The 18087-nt window shown below is 35.9% G+C and overlaps 1 protein-coding gene across 2 annotated transcripts; it reads right to left on the reverse strand.

The window, feature by feature from the left end:
* Nucleotides 1–4093: 4093 nt before the first annotated feature.
* Nucleotides 4094–12756, reverse strand: LOC108863408 (protein NUCLEAR FUSION DEFECTIVE 4). 2 transcript variants are annotated; one of them, XM_018637826.2, is made up of 4 exons: nt 12593–12756; nt 11681–12328; nt 10550–11385; nt 4094–4603 (listed from the first exon to the last, which is right to left on the reverse strand). In XM_018637826.2, the coding sequence occupies exons 2-4, from the start codon at nt 12014–12016 to the stop codon at nt 4129–4131; spliced, it is 1647 nt and encodes a 548-aa protein (XP_018493328.1). In that variant the 5' UTR covers nt 12017–12328; nt 12593–12756; the 3' UTR covers nt 4094–4128. The 2 variants fall into 2 exon arrangements, with proteins under 2 accessions (XP_018493328.1, XP_018493329.1); XM_018637827.2 differs by having other exon boundaries at nt 11681–12756.
* Between the last annotated feature and the right edge of the window lie 5331 nt (nt 12757–18087).

Genomic DNA, 18087 nt, shown 5'->3' on the forward strand with positions numbered 1-18087 from the left:
TTTACTAATTTAGGTTTGGAATGGAGGAAAAGATGGGCCATACACATATAATCCCATATAGGATGTGATTGTAGGCCATGTTTATCCCATAAAACCCTTAATGAGTTTCTTTATTTTATTATTTTTTCTGATTAAAAAAATAAAAAATACATCAATTGCAGGTCGCCACATATCAGTGGAGTCCACGAACAGTATAAACCCCAACAATAGTCGATCTTTAACATGGGCTTTTTGTTACCGATTTTTATGTTTTTGTGGGACCTCTTCCCTAAGAAACTCCCTAATCATCCCTGATAAACTTGCCCTAACAGAGATAGAGATATGGATAATATTGTAGATGAAAAACATTTATTCCACTTCGAGCTAAAGGGTATGATTTGTGATTATAGCTAAACATAGAGTAACAAAAATAGAACAAATGAGAGCAAAAATTGTAGAATAAGAAAATAATAAAAATACAAATAAAAAGTGGAAACCAGCGTAAAACTTTTCTTCCACCAAAACTGAATAAATGATTTTTTCACCTAATTAAAGTACAATAAGTAAAATATTTTTTCACTTAATTCATTGGTACAGTCTTAGTAGAAATAAAAATAATTATGTTTTCAGCTGAAAAATTATCGATAAAAGTGACAAACAATTATTTTTGCTCCGCTTGATCCATACGATCCGCAGTGCTTGATCTGCTTTTTTCATTCAGAACTTAACTGCTGGTGAGTAAGATTTATGTTCACTAAAGTTATCTTCCACGCTTCTTCGCACCTAAGATAGTATGAGGACCGGCTCTTGGTCAGATATAACTGTCCGTTTGAAGCATGACAGTCACATACTTCATTTTGGGGGCTGAAAATACGGCTGATTTGACAGATATGTATTATCAACTCATAACCGTAGGTAAATTTTCACAAATTTTGTTAATTTTAAAACGTTAGGTTATGATATACAATGTTCTCAGACAATTTTTCAAGTATAACCGGAAACATTTCATGTAAAAAAACTCTTATTAAAGAAACTTGAAAATTTTGTAGAAGTTTAATAGTTGGAAGATAGAATTCTTTTAATGCAAACCAAAAAGATGGTTTTTGACAAACATATGAAAATTTACCTAAAACAAAGACGAGGTAAAAAGAAGGAAAAAAAAAGAAAATAGTTTCTTAATTTTTTATTAATGACTCGTGAGCTTTAAAAAACGAGCTATGTGTTTGTGCGACGTTCGGATTATCTATTGTATTTTTATAAAGTTAAGTGTTTTTTACAACTTTCATTTCATTTTATAACACATTATAACTATTTTATTTATTGTATTTTTAAATTATTCGACAACATTTATTATAGAAGTACAAAATATAAATTACCTATTTTTAAAATATTTTATTACAATTTTTAACATACATTTTCAATCTTTTTAACTAGTTCATTAATTATGTATATTGTAATAATTCAATAGCATTTATTTTGTATGTTAACCATAATAATTCAAAACAGTTAATAAGAGTTATTTAATTTGTTTATTTAAATACAAATAGTGTATAAAAAGTAATAAGTGCATCATAACACATGGATGGTTGAAGAAATAGTGTGGCCTTAAGTTCCAATTTTTTGGACCAGATAATTGATAGTATGACATCATGAACGTGTAGCTTAACTTTTATAACCCAAAATACATATAGAAAACCTTGCAATATATAGATGTCCCAAAACCGTGGGCGTACACCATGCTTTTCTTCTTCTTCTCTTCCAGTTTTGACATAGCTTAGTATTTACTACTAGTTAGAGAGGAGAGATAGATTCGATTAAGTTATTTGGCATTTCTAGAAACTAAAAAACTATATATAGACATTAAGAAGTTGTCAAGCTGAAAAAAATTGAAAGCCTTTTCAAATAAAAAAAATCTGCTGAAGAAAATCGGGTAAAAAGTAGCATCGTGAATGTGGGCACAGCTAACCTTATGAAAAGCCCAATTGCCGTTATTATCATACAGAACCACCAAAATAAGACCATCTCTATTATTAAAAGAGAAGTACACTTAGGAAATGCCCATGAGTTTTCAATGTTAATTACACTTCCATGCCACTGAACCTATTAATTAACATTCTTAAAAAAAATCTTGTCTTTTCAGATTATTAAATGCATGTTTTCTCATTCTGATTTTTCCTTAAAAATCGGAAACAACATCTTCACATAGAAGAAAGTTATTTATACCAATAGATGATTATTAATTTTTTTTCTTTAGCCAAAATAAATTCAATATCTAAACATAATATCTTTGCTGGCAATAAGTTCTAACCTATAATCACTATCAAATAATTAATATACCTATAAAACACAGAAACTTATCCTATAATTACGCTAACTTCTAAAATTTGGTGAATAATAAATTATCTTTACATTTTTTCCATATCTAAGTAATAAATAAATTGTTGTTTTAAAATGTTATATTAACAATAATGTAATACATACATATATATATATATATATATATATATATATATTATCAGTAGTACAAAGAAAAAATTTAGTGAAAACAAATATTTATACGGCCACGGGTCAAGTTATAGAAATAAACAACAACAGTGCAAGATTATATTTTATTCATTTATATTTTTTTAAAGAATGTTAAGATTTCAGAATTGGAAAAAATTTATGACCAACATCTATATTATTTTAATTAGAAAATTTAAAATTTATATCAAAATATTTTGTTAAACATTTAATCTTAATTTTTATTATAACTATAAATATTAATTTCCAATCTAAATTTATGTCTAAATATTACAAATATATCATTTTGTATAAATAAAAAACTAAAAACATAAATAATACCCGTCCGGTCGGACGGGTCAAGGTCTAGTCAAATTTTATTAGAGAATACTATTGTAATGCACTTATTTGATTTGATCTTTTATTTGCCCAATCTATCTGCAAGGCCAAATGAACTTGGGTTTGAGAAACGCAAATGCACTAACAATTTAATTATAGAATTAGTGAAAACTCATAATTGAATGGTTAGGGTCGATGCTCTGCAAATCCAATAAAAATCCAAATGGTGGGTTGTTACAATAAAAGTCAATTTCGTGTGACAATCCATCTCGTGTATCCACCTGTTCCGTGAATTTAAAGTTTACAACTTTGTAGAGCACCGATTCTATTCTTTTACATTTGAATCTTCACTGACTCTCCTATGTAAGTTATTGGTGCGTCCGACGTTCTTTAAACTTAAGACATCACCTTTTAACAAACTTTTCAGAAGATAAGTTATCACCAATTGATTAGGATTGATGCTCTACATAACTGTGAACTACGGAACGGGTAAATTCAAGAGACGTGTTGTCACAATTTACCTCAGCAAATCGTGTGTTACCTCCCTAAGCCAAGAGGCTGAGTATGCCATGTAGTGATATCGACAATATTAAAGTAGTTTCCCACCTTATCGCATGCCTCCAAAACCTAGCACTCTTAATCTCTCACATTGTATTTTCAGAGACAACATTACCGATCCAATCTTCGGTTTCGTACTTGAGGACAGTCATATCATGTGTCCGGAAGTCCGTGCTGCATATGCGAAGATCTTTGTCGCATATATCTCGTTTATTTTTTTTTGAATATAAAGGAACTTGAATTCTGAAATGTTGAAAAGCTATTCATGATGGTCTAAACAAATTCTTGGATTCATATTTCAAAATATAAGCATTTCCCTTATAAAGTATATGTTATCATTAAGTCAAAAAAAAGTATATGTTATCACTATAATATAAAATACAAAACTGTCCTCACACTAGTTGTATGCATGTATATAATCAATCATTTCTCATATCAATAAGTCTTTTATTAATTTTGTATCAGTAAGTCTTCATTTACGTCTCTCATGTCAATATATGTATATGTCATGGTTTATAAACTCTTCAGCTAATCCTGTTACTCTATCAGTTTAAGCCATATTGTCGATTTTCAGATCTTGTTGTTTCATTTCTATGTCTTAGAGACTATATAAACCGCTAAGTTTTTGTTGTTGTTCAAAAATAGGAAATATTTAGAATTCGTTATCTTAAACTCTCATTCAATTTTATATTCAATAAATAAAGGACTGGATCTGTTTGATCAAAAAAAAAGGACTGGATCTAATAATTTTTAACTAAGGTTACTAGACGAAGCTTTCTTGACCTGTTTGCTAGCATGAATCTTAGCATAAATCTCCTTCGTTCTATAAGCCAACAAAATGTCTAAACCAACTCCAATACCAGAAGCTAAAGCCATGACCAAGAAGATGAGACGGTAACAGTGAGCTCCTACGCAAGTGTTGCCTCCACCAGGAGTTGGTGTAGCCTCCGCATCATAGAGAAATCCGGCCAGGAGACCAGAGAAGAGGAACGAGCCAAGGGGCAAGTTAAGTACTAAAATGTTGTAGATGAGACCATAGTATTTGAGACCAAAGAGTTCAGATGCTGTGGGTACGGTAATGGCTAGACGGACACCATAACAAACTCCAACCACCATTGAACCAATGTAGAGTGAATTAGGAACTGCTAAAGCCATTAGTAGATATCCTACGGCCATGAGGATTTGAGATGCTGCGTTCCATAGTGATCTTGGTGTTCCAGCTTTCCTATAGAAATTAAGAGAAATGTTCACATGTTTTATTAGCTAGTAAAGTAATTAAATCAACATGCCTTTTTCTTTCCTTACTGAACAACAAATCAACATGCTTATTGATAATGATGTATTACGTTTACAATAAGGTAACCTTCGAGTCTGGTTGAAATTCAATATAACATTGAAGTTTGTAAAGAATCTAGAGGGGATATTCACGTGATAGGGAATTGAAGAGTGTGGTCCAAGTGAAGGAAAAGAACAAGAACTAGTTTGGACACGTCTATGCACAAATACAAAAATTCAAAATGAAACAAACAGAGCAATCTGAAAAATCACTTTTCTTTATATGAAAAGTCATTAAAGGAAGAAAAATGCAGACAAACACCAAAAGCGTTGAATGTTGTGTGTCCGTCCATTGATGTGGATGTAAAATGATATACGTCACGTAATTGCTTTTAATCTATATTATAACGAGAATTAAACATAGGATCCCGGAGCATTATAGATATTAAGATTATAGATATTTTATGGTGGCTGTAGATTTTAATATTAGAGCATCTCCATCAGTAAGTTTGTCCATTCTCGATTTCCAATGCAATTATATTAATTTTTTACTTTTTTCGTTTGAATTTCCAAAAAAAAAAAAAAATTTAATTAACCGATCAATCGCAGGTCGCCACGCATCAGTGGAGCCCGCAAATAGTGACGATACGGGTTCGTCCAAGTGATCTTGCACGGCGCGGATTCACAAAGCAAACATTAATATATATTTTTTTTTATAGAAATACGTGTGAACTTTTATTACCATACCCCAATGAAAATGTTCTTATAGCATTTTAGTTAAAAACAGAGGCGGGATCCACGTTGGAAGGGAGAGTGTCAGCTGACATGTTAATGATATTATAATTTAAGATTAAGTTCTCTGACACACGTAAAAAAATCCTAGATCCACCACTTGTTAAAAGTTTTAATGTTTTAATAATATCATTCATAAATCTTCAAAAATCAAAATGTTAGCGCATGAGTGTTTGTTTTCTACAAACAAAAAGAAGAAGAAAATATGCAGGTTTAAGGAATTTGTATAGAGCATGATTAGAAGATTTAGATACTTTAGAAAAAAATGTGCATGAGAAAAGATTCTACAACATTTGCCAATTAAACCTTTAAGTTAGTTTTGAACCGAACATACCCATCAAACAGACTGAATAGTAAGTTCGCGGATACAAACAATTGCATGGAACATAAACTAAAGTGTCGGCAGGTGCTGATTGGAAGAACATAACCAACTATTTGATTTCTAATTTGAAACTTATTTTCATAATTTTAGAAAAATATATACATTTCGGAAAGAAACTGAAAATGTAATTTGTGTTAAACTTAGATCAAAGAATACTGAAAACTTCGTGATATCTTATTGAATCAACACCAACGTACAAGACTTATATAGTCAAACAAAAAACAACTCCTACAAGTCAGCTAACCAACCAAAGCCACTCCTATAAGTTAGCTAACAACTCAACACACGCTTCCTAGAATATAGGAAGATTTATTCAAATCTAGAAAACCAAAACAACTTGAAACAGACTCCTAAAAGCCCGGTGTACTTCAATCCCTCCCTTAAACTGAAGCTCCTTTCAGTTTACAAACTTCAAGCAAACCCCCATGTCATTCCTTAGCTTCTCGAACACGTCAAGCTTGACTGGCTTCGTCATAATGTCTGATAGCTGATCCTTTGTTGAGCAATACTCCATGGTAATAACCCCTCATTCACCAAGTCACGAAGAAAGTGGTAACGCACATGAATATGCTTACTTCTGCCATGAAACACAAGGTTCTTGGACAACTTGATTGCAGAGCTATTGTCGCAAAATAGAACAGTGCCTTTCTCTTGTTCAAACCCCATCTCTCCTAACACATTCCGTAGCCAAACTGCTTGACAAGCTCCATTAGCAGCTGCTACATACTCGGCCTCCGTAGTTGAAAGCGTGACAATAGGCTGCTTCTTGGAGCTCCACGCAACCGCTCCTGCTCCTATCATGAAGGTGTACCCTGATGTGCTTCTCCTATCATCTTCATCACCCGCATAATCACTATCCACATAGCCCACTAGTCCCCTTGCATCACTTCTCTTGTACTGTATTCCAAGACCTGACGTTCCTTGAACATATCTGAGTATACGTTTCACTGCCAGCATATGCGACTCCTTAGGATTCTCCATGTATCTACTCACCAGGTTCACAGAGTAAATTAGATCCGGCCTTGTGGCTGTTAAGTACCTCAAACTCCCAACAATCTGCTTGAACAAAGTAGGATCCACTGAGCGCCCTTCACCTTCCTTAGTCAACTTATTCCCAGGAATTATAGGATTCCTCACTGAGTTGCACTCTAACATTCCAAACTTCTCTAACGTCTCCAAAGCATACTTCTTCTGACTTATGAAAATCCCATCTTCATCTTGCACGACTTCAACACCCAGAAAATACTTCATTCTTCCTAAGTCTGTCATAGCAAACTCTTCCATCATGGACCTTTTAAACTTCTCAAGTAATTCAGCCGAATCACTAGTATAGATGAGATCATCTACATACAGGCTCACGACCAAAACACTACTTCCTTCTGTCTTGACAAACAAGGTATGTTCACAATAACACTTTTTGAAGCCCTCCCTTGCAAAGTAACCTTCAATTCTACTGTACCATGCCCTTGGTGCTTGTCTCAAGCCATACAACGCCTTCTTCAACTTGTATACCTTCTCTCTCTCGTGCTCTGACTCGAACCCCTTAGGCTGCTCAATGTAAACATCCTCCTTGAGCTCTCCATGCAGGAAAGCACTCTTTACATCAAGCTGAAACACAATCCAACCCCTTTGAGCAGCCAAGCCTAGTATCGACCTAATAGTGTCCCATCTAGCTACTGGAGCAAAGACTTCGTGGAAGTCAATTCCATGAGTTTGATGAAAGCCTTTTACTACAAGTCTGGCCTTGAACTTATCAACCTCTCCTCTTTCGTTGAGCTTTGTCTTGTATACCCACTTTACTCCAATGATCTTGGCTTTTGCAGGCGCTTCTACTAGCTCCCAAGTTTCATTCTCTTCAATGGCTTTTATCTCAGCTTCCATCGCCTTCTTCCACTTATCATATTTGACCGCATCTTCAAACTTTTCTGGATCTTCTTCATTAATATACAGCACCATATATCCTTCATCATCTTCAACAAACAACCCTTTCTCTTCACAGATGTAATCCCTCATCCATGCTGGTTTTATTTTATTCCTTCCAGCTCTGCTACTGCCAGCGTTTTCTTCTTCAGTCTCAGTCTCAACAGTTGTTTCTGCAGTGTCGTGTGCCCCTTCCTGAGCCGTATCTTCTCTCTCATTCTGCTCTTCTGTCACGTTCTCTTCTCTGTCTCCACGGTTCTCTTCATTCTCTTCTCCACACACGACAAACTCTTCTTCTTGCTCTGTTTCTTCCCATTCCCAACGCTTCCCCTCGTCAAATCTCACATCTTTACTTATGACAATTCTTTTCTTTGCAGGATCATACAACCTGTAAGCTTTGGACTCTTTGCAGACCCCGAACATGACGCATCTGACACTCTTTTCATCAAGTTTCACTCTCTTCTCGTATGGTATAAGTGCAAAGGCTACACATCCAAAGACTCGTAGATGTTCCACCGATGGTTTGTGTGAGCTCCACTTCTCTGTTGGCGTGACATCTCCTAGTATAGACGTTGGGCTCCTGTTGAGAATGTGCACTGCATATTGTGTTGCCTCTGTCCAGAAACGCAGAGGAACTTTCATCCCAAAGAGCATACATCTCACCATATTCATTATGCTCCTGTTCTTTCTCTCTGCGACCCCGTTCTGCTGCGGAGTATACGCTGCAGTCAACTGTCTTTTGATCCCTTGCTCCGTGCAGAAATCATCAAACGCCTTGGAGTTGAACTCACCCCCTCTGTCAGTCCTCAGACACACCAGTTGCTGTCCACATTCTCTCTCAACAGCACTCTTGAATTCTTTGAATACTCTAAACGCTTCTGATTTCTCAGATAAGAAGAACGTCCAGCATTTACGGCTAAAATCATCAATGAAGTTAATGATGTATCTCTTACCACTCTCTGATGTAGGTGAGATCGGTCCGCAGATATCACTGTGTACCAGCTCCAGTCCCTTGCTTGGCCTCCACAGACTTTTCTTTGGTATGTTCTCTCTGATCTGCTTTCCCTTCATGCACACCTCACACACTTCTCCTGGTTTATTGATCTTAGGTAGTCCGTTCACCATTCTTTTCTCAGTCAGCTTGAGAAGGCTGTCATGAGAGAGATGACCGTACCTCTTGTGCCAGATCTCGTCAGATTCCTCCAGTGGGCTCTGTATCTGATTGATCTTCAGCTCTTCCTTAGGTTCCAAGACAGTCGCCATGACTACAAACATTCTGTTTGACGTCATTGTAGAGTGCATTATCATTCTCCTCTGTTGTTTGTGCCAAATCTCACACGTATCATCTTCAACTATGATCCTCAAACCCTTTTGTTGAAGCTGACCCATGCTTAGGAGATTGCTCTTCAGTCCAGGCACATAGTATACTGATGAAATCACCTGAGCTGTGCCATTAATCTCAAGCCTGAGATTCCCTCTTCCCTCAACTTGCATCCGTCTATCATCTCCTAGTTTCACTTGTTGTCGAAACTTAGTGTCAAGTTCCATGAACCACTCTCTCATGCCGCACATATGGTTGCTACAGCCAGAGTCCAGGTACCAAACATGCTTTTCTTTAGCTTCCACCATAGCCATTAGAAGCACATCTTCTTCTAACTCTGCATAGTTAGCAGACCTCTCCCAAGCTGGACACTCATTCTTAAAGTGTCCCAACTTATGACATTTATAACATTCAATGTTACTCTTGTCAAACCTTGTGCCTCCACGACCGCCACGGTACCCTCCTCTGCCTCTGTAGCCACCTCTTCCCTGATTGTACCCTGAGGAACTTCCACGTCCTCCACCGCCTTCCATTTTCAAGGCATGTTCTTCACTGCTACTCTTGCAAAGATTCTGCTCGTGCACCAATAAGGAGCTCTGTAACTCATCAACAGACAGCTCCTTAATATCCTTCGACTCTTCTATGGCACACACGATATACGTGAACTTGTCAACCAGTGTTCTCAACACCTTCTCCACAATCTTCTCATCCGTCATATCCTCTCCAAGATTCCTCATGTCGTTTGCCACCACCATGACCTTGGAGAAGTAATCAGTAATCGAATCACCTTCCTTCATCTCTAGCACCTCAAAGTTTCTTCTCAGCCTCTGAAGCTGAGCACTTTGAACTCTTTTGTTCCCTTGATACTTCGTCTTCAAGGAATCCCAGATATCCTTTGAGGTTTCCTTCTTAGCGATCGTCTTCAACGTCGTCTTGTCGATCGAGGCAAAGAGATAATTCTTAACCTTCAGATCCTTGAGCTTCTGATCTGCAAGTTCGGTTCTCTGAGCCCCCGTCAGTATCACGTTCCTCTCAGCCTGCGTAACACCTTCTTCGACAAGCCCCCACCATTCTTTAGATCTCAAGAGATTCTCCATGAGCATTGCCCAATGCTCATAATCTCCATCAAGCTTTGGAATGCTCAACAACGACTCCTTCTCACTCATTTTCTCTTGAATAGGCTCTGATACCACTTGTTAAACTTAGATCAAAGAATACTGAAAACTTCGTGATATCTTATTGAATCAACACCAACGTACAAGACTTATATAGTCAAACAAAAAACAACTCCTACAAGTCAGCTAACCAACCAAAGCCACTCCTATAAGTTAGCTAACAACTCAACACACGCTTCCTAGAATATAGGAAGATTTATTCAAATCTAGAAAACCAAAACAACTTGAAACAGACTCCTAAAAGCCCGGTGTACTTCAATTTGCTGATTTAAAAAAATAAATAAATTGAAGTAGGGGGAAACTTACCTGAGAAAGTGTTCAGAAAGAGTACCGGAGAGAATGCGACCGAAGAAGCCCCAAATACTAGTCATGGAGACGAATATCGAAACATCTGTGTAACCAAGAGCAAGCCCTATCTGGCCCATATTGTTCATCACTGCTAAACCAGTTCCTACACCACACAGGAACGAAACAAACAGCACCCAAAAGTCAACGGTCAACATCGCTTCGATTATCGTATGATCTTCTCCCAACACCGGCCTCTTCCTCTCCGCCACAAGATTCTCCTCTTCCGCCGCCGCAGCCGCTACAGCGATAACTTCCTTCTCGGCCGCGATATCTGAGCCGAGCAAGGGTTCTTGAATCTGTCCTTCAAAGTCTCGTTCACCACGATTCAAGCTTTTGATGAATGCATGGAAAGGTATAGCGATGGGAGAGAATAAGAGGAAGAGAAGTATAGAGGCGAAAGCGACTGAGAACACTCCGGTTTTGACTCCGATGATGTCGTAAGACTGAAGGTAGACAGCGACTACAACCGCTACGATGTTGAACACGGCGAAGTAGCGAGTCTCTTCGCTCTCCTCGGCGGCGGAAGAAGCTGGAGGGATCTCGCGGAGGAAGAAAACCGCCGTGAGACAGACTGCGAAAGGCACGACGGCGAGCAAAACAAGAAACGACGCCGGATCGTTTGAGAACAGAGCAGTGCAGAGATCGGTGAAAATAGCAGTGCCTAGCCCCACGTATCCTTTCAAGATCCCTGAAACCGGACCACGGTTTCGCCGGAAGTTTCGTATGCAAGTAACTAGAACCGCCGTATTCATCCACGTCGTGCTGTTTCCTCCCATGCAGAGGAACACGCACATCTGAAATCCAAACACAAAATCTTGTCATAACTTGCATGTATGAGTTTCAGACCGACATAACGGGTCGTGGGTAAAGCCAAATATAGCCCAAAAGTATCTAAGAAAATTAAATCTCCATCTTTTTTTTTTGATAAACTTTAAATCTCTAAATTTGTAAAAAAGAATAATTTTTTTATTAAATCTTTTTTTTTGATAAACTTTAAATCTCTAAATTTGTAAAAAAGAATAATTTTTTTATTAAATCTCCTCTAGCTCCTAAAATCTCATAAAGAAGGATAAACTTTATTCTTAGTACCTGCCAATAAGGAAGCGGGGTGATGGTACGGCTAACCACGAGCCATTGTACGCCATATCCAAGAAGACCTTCGAAGCAGCCGATAAGGAGGATGACTGGAGTCGAAAGACGGTCGGAGGCGAGGCCGGCAAGGATTCCAAAGGCTTTTCCGACGTCTTTAGCAACGGAGAGGTTGTTGAGTTGGAGCTGGTTGAGGTTCATGAGGGACTTGAGAGCGCTGGAGTAGTTGGAGAAGGTGTAGTTGTTGCCGGAGATAGATTGAACCCAAACCGCCGTCACAAATCCAAGCCATTTTAATGCAGAAGAGTAAGAAGAGGAAGATCTCAGGAAACCCATTGTCGAGAGAAAAGAAGATTAGTGTGTGGATAGTGGAGGTTAGACTTAAGGGAGGCTTTATAGAAGAAAAAAGGGAATTTAACTAAAATGTTCTAGTTGTCCAAAAAAAAAAACTAAAATGCTCTTTTAACATTTTGTCAACAAATAATAAAATATTGTTTTATTTTAAATATACAAGTGGAATGAGAACAGAGAAGGTACCCCGACAACTCATGTATGAAGTGAAGATGGTGTGCGAGCGGCGAGCCGTGTGATATATCACGACATTGACTATTTGGAAGATGGTGTGCTTTTTTCTTTTTTTCTTCTTTGCTAAATTGTAAATATCAATGAAGGTTGGATGGTTTACAAGATTAGTCGAAACCACAATCTACTTAACAGTTGATTTATTCTTAAAAGCACAAAAAAAATTAAAGACCTTTAAGATGCAAGGATTAATTAAGTCCAAGCGTAACCAAACAATGATAACGGAAGTTAATGTAATAAACTAGAACAAGAGACAACCGATTAAATTTTCTAGTCACACCGATTCTAGTTCAACTGAGAAAGACCAGACAGAACAAGAGAATAACCTACACGGAACGTTCGGATGAGCTTTCACCCGAAGATGGTTCCTAGCAGCTTCGACGGAGATCGCTGGCTTCCACTCTAAAACAGTACAGGAGGAGGACGCCTAAAATAGATTCGAAGCTAACGCGGTTGAAAAAATGTAAGTGTTGATTTGATGCGCTGCAGAAGAAAGTGAAGAACACGAGATAAGTCTGATCAAACGAATGCAGTAAAACATGCTCTTCATTCGGCCACGTGATCATTGAGAATGCATTACATACATCCACTTATTCGGTCCGTGGGTCCATCTCGTCCCCGACAGATGGTACATTAATTTTTTTCGGAGGCATGAAAACATTATTTATTAATTTTATAATCACCGCATGACATTTTTCCGTAGTACGAAGGGTTTCACTCGTACGATATCATGAATCACTTTCCGATAAATCATCCATTCATTCATTACTTCAGCTTAATCACGATTAATTCTAGAATTTTAAACGGATGTGTATTAAAAAAGGTAAGTCAACTTTGAAGATATATGTATCCAAATCAATTTCTTAAACTTTTCCAGATATCACAACTCATACCTTTTTAAAGAATTCAACGTCCTCGTTGTGTTCCATAACAGGCTTTAAGATGTCTCTCGGGTCAGAACCGAGACATCTAATCACTTCTGATAACTCTTATAATGCTTCGATTGTCCACGGCTGATCGGTCATCCACGCCCACTAATTCGGTTGTAGCTTCATCTCGTCTGACGGGTGGTTCGTTAATATTTCTAGAGACCCGAAATCATTGTTTATTGACTGACCCTGCAATCAGGACATGGCATTTCTCCGTACTTTGGTCTCATTCGCACGCTATTGTAAATCACTTTTCGATATATTATCCATCCTTTCATTATTTCATCTCAAGTACACATAACTCTGGAATTTCAAATGAATGTATACTAGAAAAAGTAAGTCAATTTGATGACACAGATAGCAAAATCAATTTTTTTTAACTATTTTCATATATCACAATTCGGGATATTACAGACTTATCCGCAACATCGAAAGTAGCACAAAGGCTTTCACCGGAACAATGACAAAAGAAGCGATACTAATATTGGCAACTTTTGGGACAGCTCTCATCAAAATTCAAATCTTTAATGTGTAAAAGTAGAAAATGTGAATAATACGTTAACTTAATTACCGAAAAATGCACATCTTCTTATTCCAGTCCCATAGAAGAAAGTCAGTTTAGGTTTTGGTCTAGAAAATCTGTTTGTTTGCGTCTGATCCACTTTCTGTATTTTGTCTTTTGTTGTCGTTTTGTATTGGATTGAGACAATTTCTTGATTATAAACACGATTGTTTCTTCGTTTTCCTATACTATATTGACTAAGTCCGATCGGTGCAACCGCAACGATTGCAGGTACTAGGTGCTGCTACGAATAGGATTGATTGCTTTTCTTAACATTTAGACAAAAAAAAAATATGATTGATTGCAATTTTAAAGGTTTTTTAAGGATTTGTACAATTGGTACAACGGTCACAAATTAGTATTTTTGCAGGACTCTTATGATAACTGTTAAATAATAAATTAATAATATTTACATTTTTATAATTATGAACATATTAAAGTTATAATATTATAATAATTATAAAAGTATATTTATATGTTTTTTAAATTATAGAAGATATTTTTGTTTCAAAGTTTTATAACATAAATTAAAATTTAATATGTATTTATTTTACAATTTTTATTGTTTCAGTTTAAAACTTTTATTGAATATTTTTAGTTTATTTCTATTTTTTTTTTTTTAAGAAAACATTTTACTCTCTAACAATCGTCGAAAATCACAAACATTAGCTGAAATCATCTTTTGATTTTGGAAAACTAAGAACAGTTTGAACATTTCAAAATACCAACAACCATCATCAATCGTAAAAAAATTACATTTGCGGATAATAGCAAGAAAATCATGCAGTCATCTATCTTATTAAAACATAAACATTCTGTTGGACCTAACATTTATTTTGTAAGTTTTTAAATTAAATACACCTTTATATTTTATAGTTAAACCTACATTAAATCACTAATGTTCCTTTCTTTATACTACTATCCATGTTTCCAAACAATATACTTATTTCTTTATACTACTATCAATGTTTCCAAACAATATATTTTATATACTACTATCAATGTTTCCAAACAATACAATAATTAATCTTAGTTATTTTATATCCATCATTTTCTCTTTAAAATTTTGTAAAAACGTCATAATTTCAGAAATTACAAAATAATAAACTTTAAAATTTGGATTATAAGATTACAAATTATGAAACTATTACAATTTCAATCAAATTAGATTACATATCGGTCATCCATCAGTTCAATCGGTTAGTCTCGGGTTTTAGTGACTTTTTAATATGAATATTTTAAAAAACTAAATTGAATTGTTAGATCTTCGGTTAACCGGTATAATCACAATCGGGTTGAATTTAAAAACACTGATTTAAATACAAAAATATTTTAAATACACACTCTTTAAAAGTTAACAAAATATTTGTTAAGTTATTAGTGAAATTTTTCATCGTAAAATATTCCGCGCTTTTAAAGCGCGGATCAAGATCTAGTAGAAACTTAAACTAGTTGGATGGGATAACTGGTCTAACAGTTGGGTCCACGTTAAATCAGAACTTGTCAAATAACTCTTTTTATACATATATAATAAGCACCATCATGTCGAAAGTCTTCGATTCTTTTTATCTAAACTTCAAAAGACCTTGTTTTGTCAATGTATAAACTATTAGAGCTCAATAGAAAATATAAAATTTCACATGACCACGTTGTCGCTTGTGAAGCAAATTGCTGAAAGTTGGGAAAGTTTCTCTTGATCTATTCATCATCCATACGAATACATATATAGCACAGTCTGTTTACAAGTGAGGTGATATCTTCCTATATTTCAGAAACTGATCAAAACAGAATAAGAATATCTTTTAGTAAAAAAAAAACAGAATAAGAATATCTTGATATATTCTTTCAATTGCTACTTAATAGCATTAGTAAATTTAGAGGCTGATTGGTTCTTCCATTATGTTGTGTGTGATAATGGTTTTTGGTGTTTGACGGTAATTACTAGAAATTCTTCTATTTTTTTGTCAACGAAATTCTTCCATTTATTTTGTACTCTTCCAAATTTTTTAAAACAAAAAGTTAATTTATTTATAGAATTATATAATTATATTTTTTTAAATTGTTTTAAAATTATTATATATATCTTAGTGTTCAACATATTTTTGATTTTGTTATTTATTATTCTCAACTGCCTACAATTACAATATGAATATTGTGTGTGAAACCGCAATCATCCAATTTAGGTCATTTCTAATTTTTAATTATAAAAAGGTCATTTCTAATTATAAGAGCATAAAAAGTTAAGAAAATTTTCTCTGCAATAGTATACTATTTTGAGATTAAGAATGCGAATATGATATTTTAAATAGGTTCTCTCAGAATTTTTCTTAAATGAGGTAATTTGAAAATGTATTTGAGTTTTACTCCAATAGATTTTTTCACTTTTACCTAAAAATTATATTTGAACTATATTCTATTATTAATACTTGTTTTTAATTTGAATAAAATTTTAGTTTATTAAGATAATATATATCCAAATATGATTTCATTTTAACTAAATAATTATTATAATATAAATAAGTTTAGTTTTAGATGGATGTTCGAAATCTCGCTAGGCGTAACGCGTGCGGCTGGTCCTGGCCTAGCGAGTTGAAAGAAAATCGAAGATTAACCGGGGATTACTCGGGGATTAATTATATAGTGTTTATTATATATACCGTTATATGGATGAACAATACAAAGATGCAACTTAGTGTAGTGGCTATCTCATACTTTGAAATGCTTAGCGGTTGTGGGATCGAAGCTCAGAACATGTACTTTCTATTATTTTTTTCTTTTTTTTTAATAAAGGTTAAAAGACCAAACAGTCCTCATCTTCTTCATTAGATCTGTCGAGATCTCAAACCCATTTTTTTCTCCTTTGATTTTTTTTCTTTTTTTTTGAACTTAGCTTTCAATATAAATGCAAAAGAAATTAAAAAGTTTACAAGCCCATTAGCTATGGTTAAGTTTAGTTACCCAAAAGGTCCAGTAAGGATACACATATTAGAGATCAATTAGGCTAGAGGCCCAAAAGTAGAAGAAGATGAATTGATGATGACGATGGAAGAGGAAGATGGAGCATAGAGTTGACAATCAGAGCGTGAAACATCAAGAGAGCCACCGCTGCATCAAACGCGAGGAGACAGCCGGGGTAGTAGAGCGGAGCGAGGAGATCCTATCCTTTATCTGTCTTTCCACTTGCTTTGTGAGATTCTCCGGTGATCGATAGGTTTGGCGATGAAGACGAGCATTTCGTTCCATCCAAATCCAGTAAATACAACCCTGCCAGCAGAGGCGCAGTAGCATCCCTTTAGTTGATCGAGGTCCCAAGGAGGCTAGCTGAAGCAAGAGCCGATCCCAGGTCCTCTCCGGTTGGATTCCACAGCGAAGAGCAGCCGATTCCCACACAGTCCACGAGTATTGGCAGAGAAAGAACAGATGATTGCGGTTCTCATCACAGTTGTTGCACATGAGGCACAAGGGGCTCGTTTGATGACCCCATCTTATAGTTCTGTCTCTTGTAGGACATCGGTCCAAGGTGAAAAGTCAGGAGAGGAAGTTGTGTCTTGGGATGCCAGCTTTATTCCAGACAGAGTCATACCAAGGTACCTGTGAACCTTCTTCACGAAGTTTGTCATAGATAATTCCCGAGCTGTATCGATCACTTATGATACCATCCACTTCCCATTCATAGTAGTCATCAAGGGTGTTTAGCTGGACAGTAGTAAGATGAGCGTGAAGATTAACTAGTTGGTCTGACCTTGCAGGAGGGAGACTCCAGTACCCATTGTTATTCAGTGACGCCAACGAAGCATCATTTGGGATCCCCAAGTTGGAGCTCCCACGGGATCCTAGATAGGTTCGTAGGAAAGCAAACGGGGACCAATTATCACTCCAAAACCGACAAGAATGTCCATTCTGCACTCGTAGTTTTACCCAGCCGTAGATGGAGGAGCTAAGCTTCAGAAGCTTATTTACCTGCCAAGAGAATCGCTGAGATGGCGACATGGTTCACAAGTTGCTTAAGGAGCCATCCAAGTTGCTTATTGGATGGTTCCTTTGATTTTTTTTCGTGGTCATTTTTACTTGTTTTTTTGGGGTTTTCACTCAAATATAACAGATCCTAGAGCTAGCAGACGATTTTCAACATAGAAATTATGAAAAGTGGATCCTTTTTTTTTAAATCCGATTTTGTGAACGATTTGGGCAAAACGCCACGGTTCAGAGCCACCCAACGTTTAATCACCGAGTAAATGCCCTAACGCGGCGCGTTTTAGAACACAGTCACATAAAATAGAATATAAAATAATATATATATGATTTATTTATTTAAAAGTATTAATAATTTCATT

Source organism: Raphanus sativus, chromosome 5, assembly GCF_000801105.2.
Source record: "Raphanus sativus cultivar WK10039 chromosome 5, ASM80110v3, whole genome shotgun sequence".
Classification (NCBI taxonomy): domain Eukaryota; kingdom Viridiplantae; phylum Streptophyta; class Magnoliopsida; order Brassicales; family Brassicaceae; genus Raphanus; species Raphanus sativus.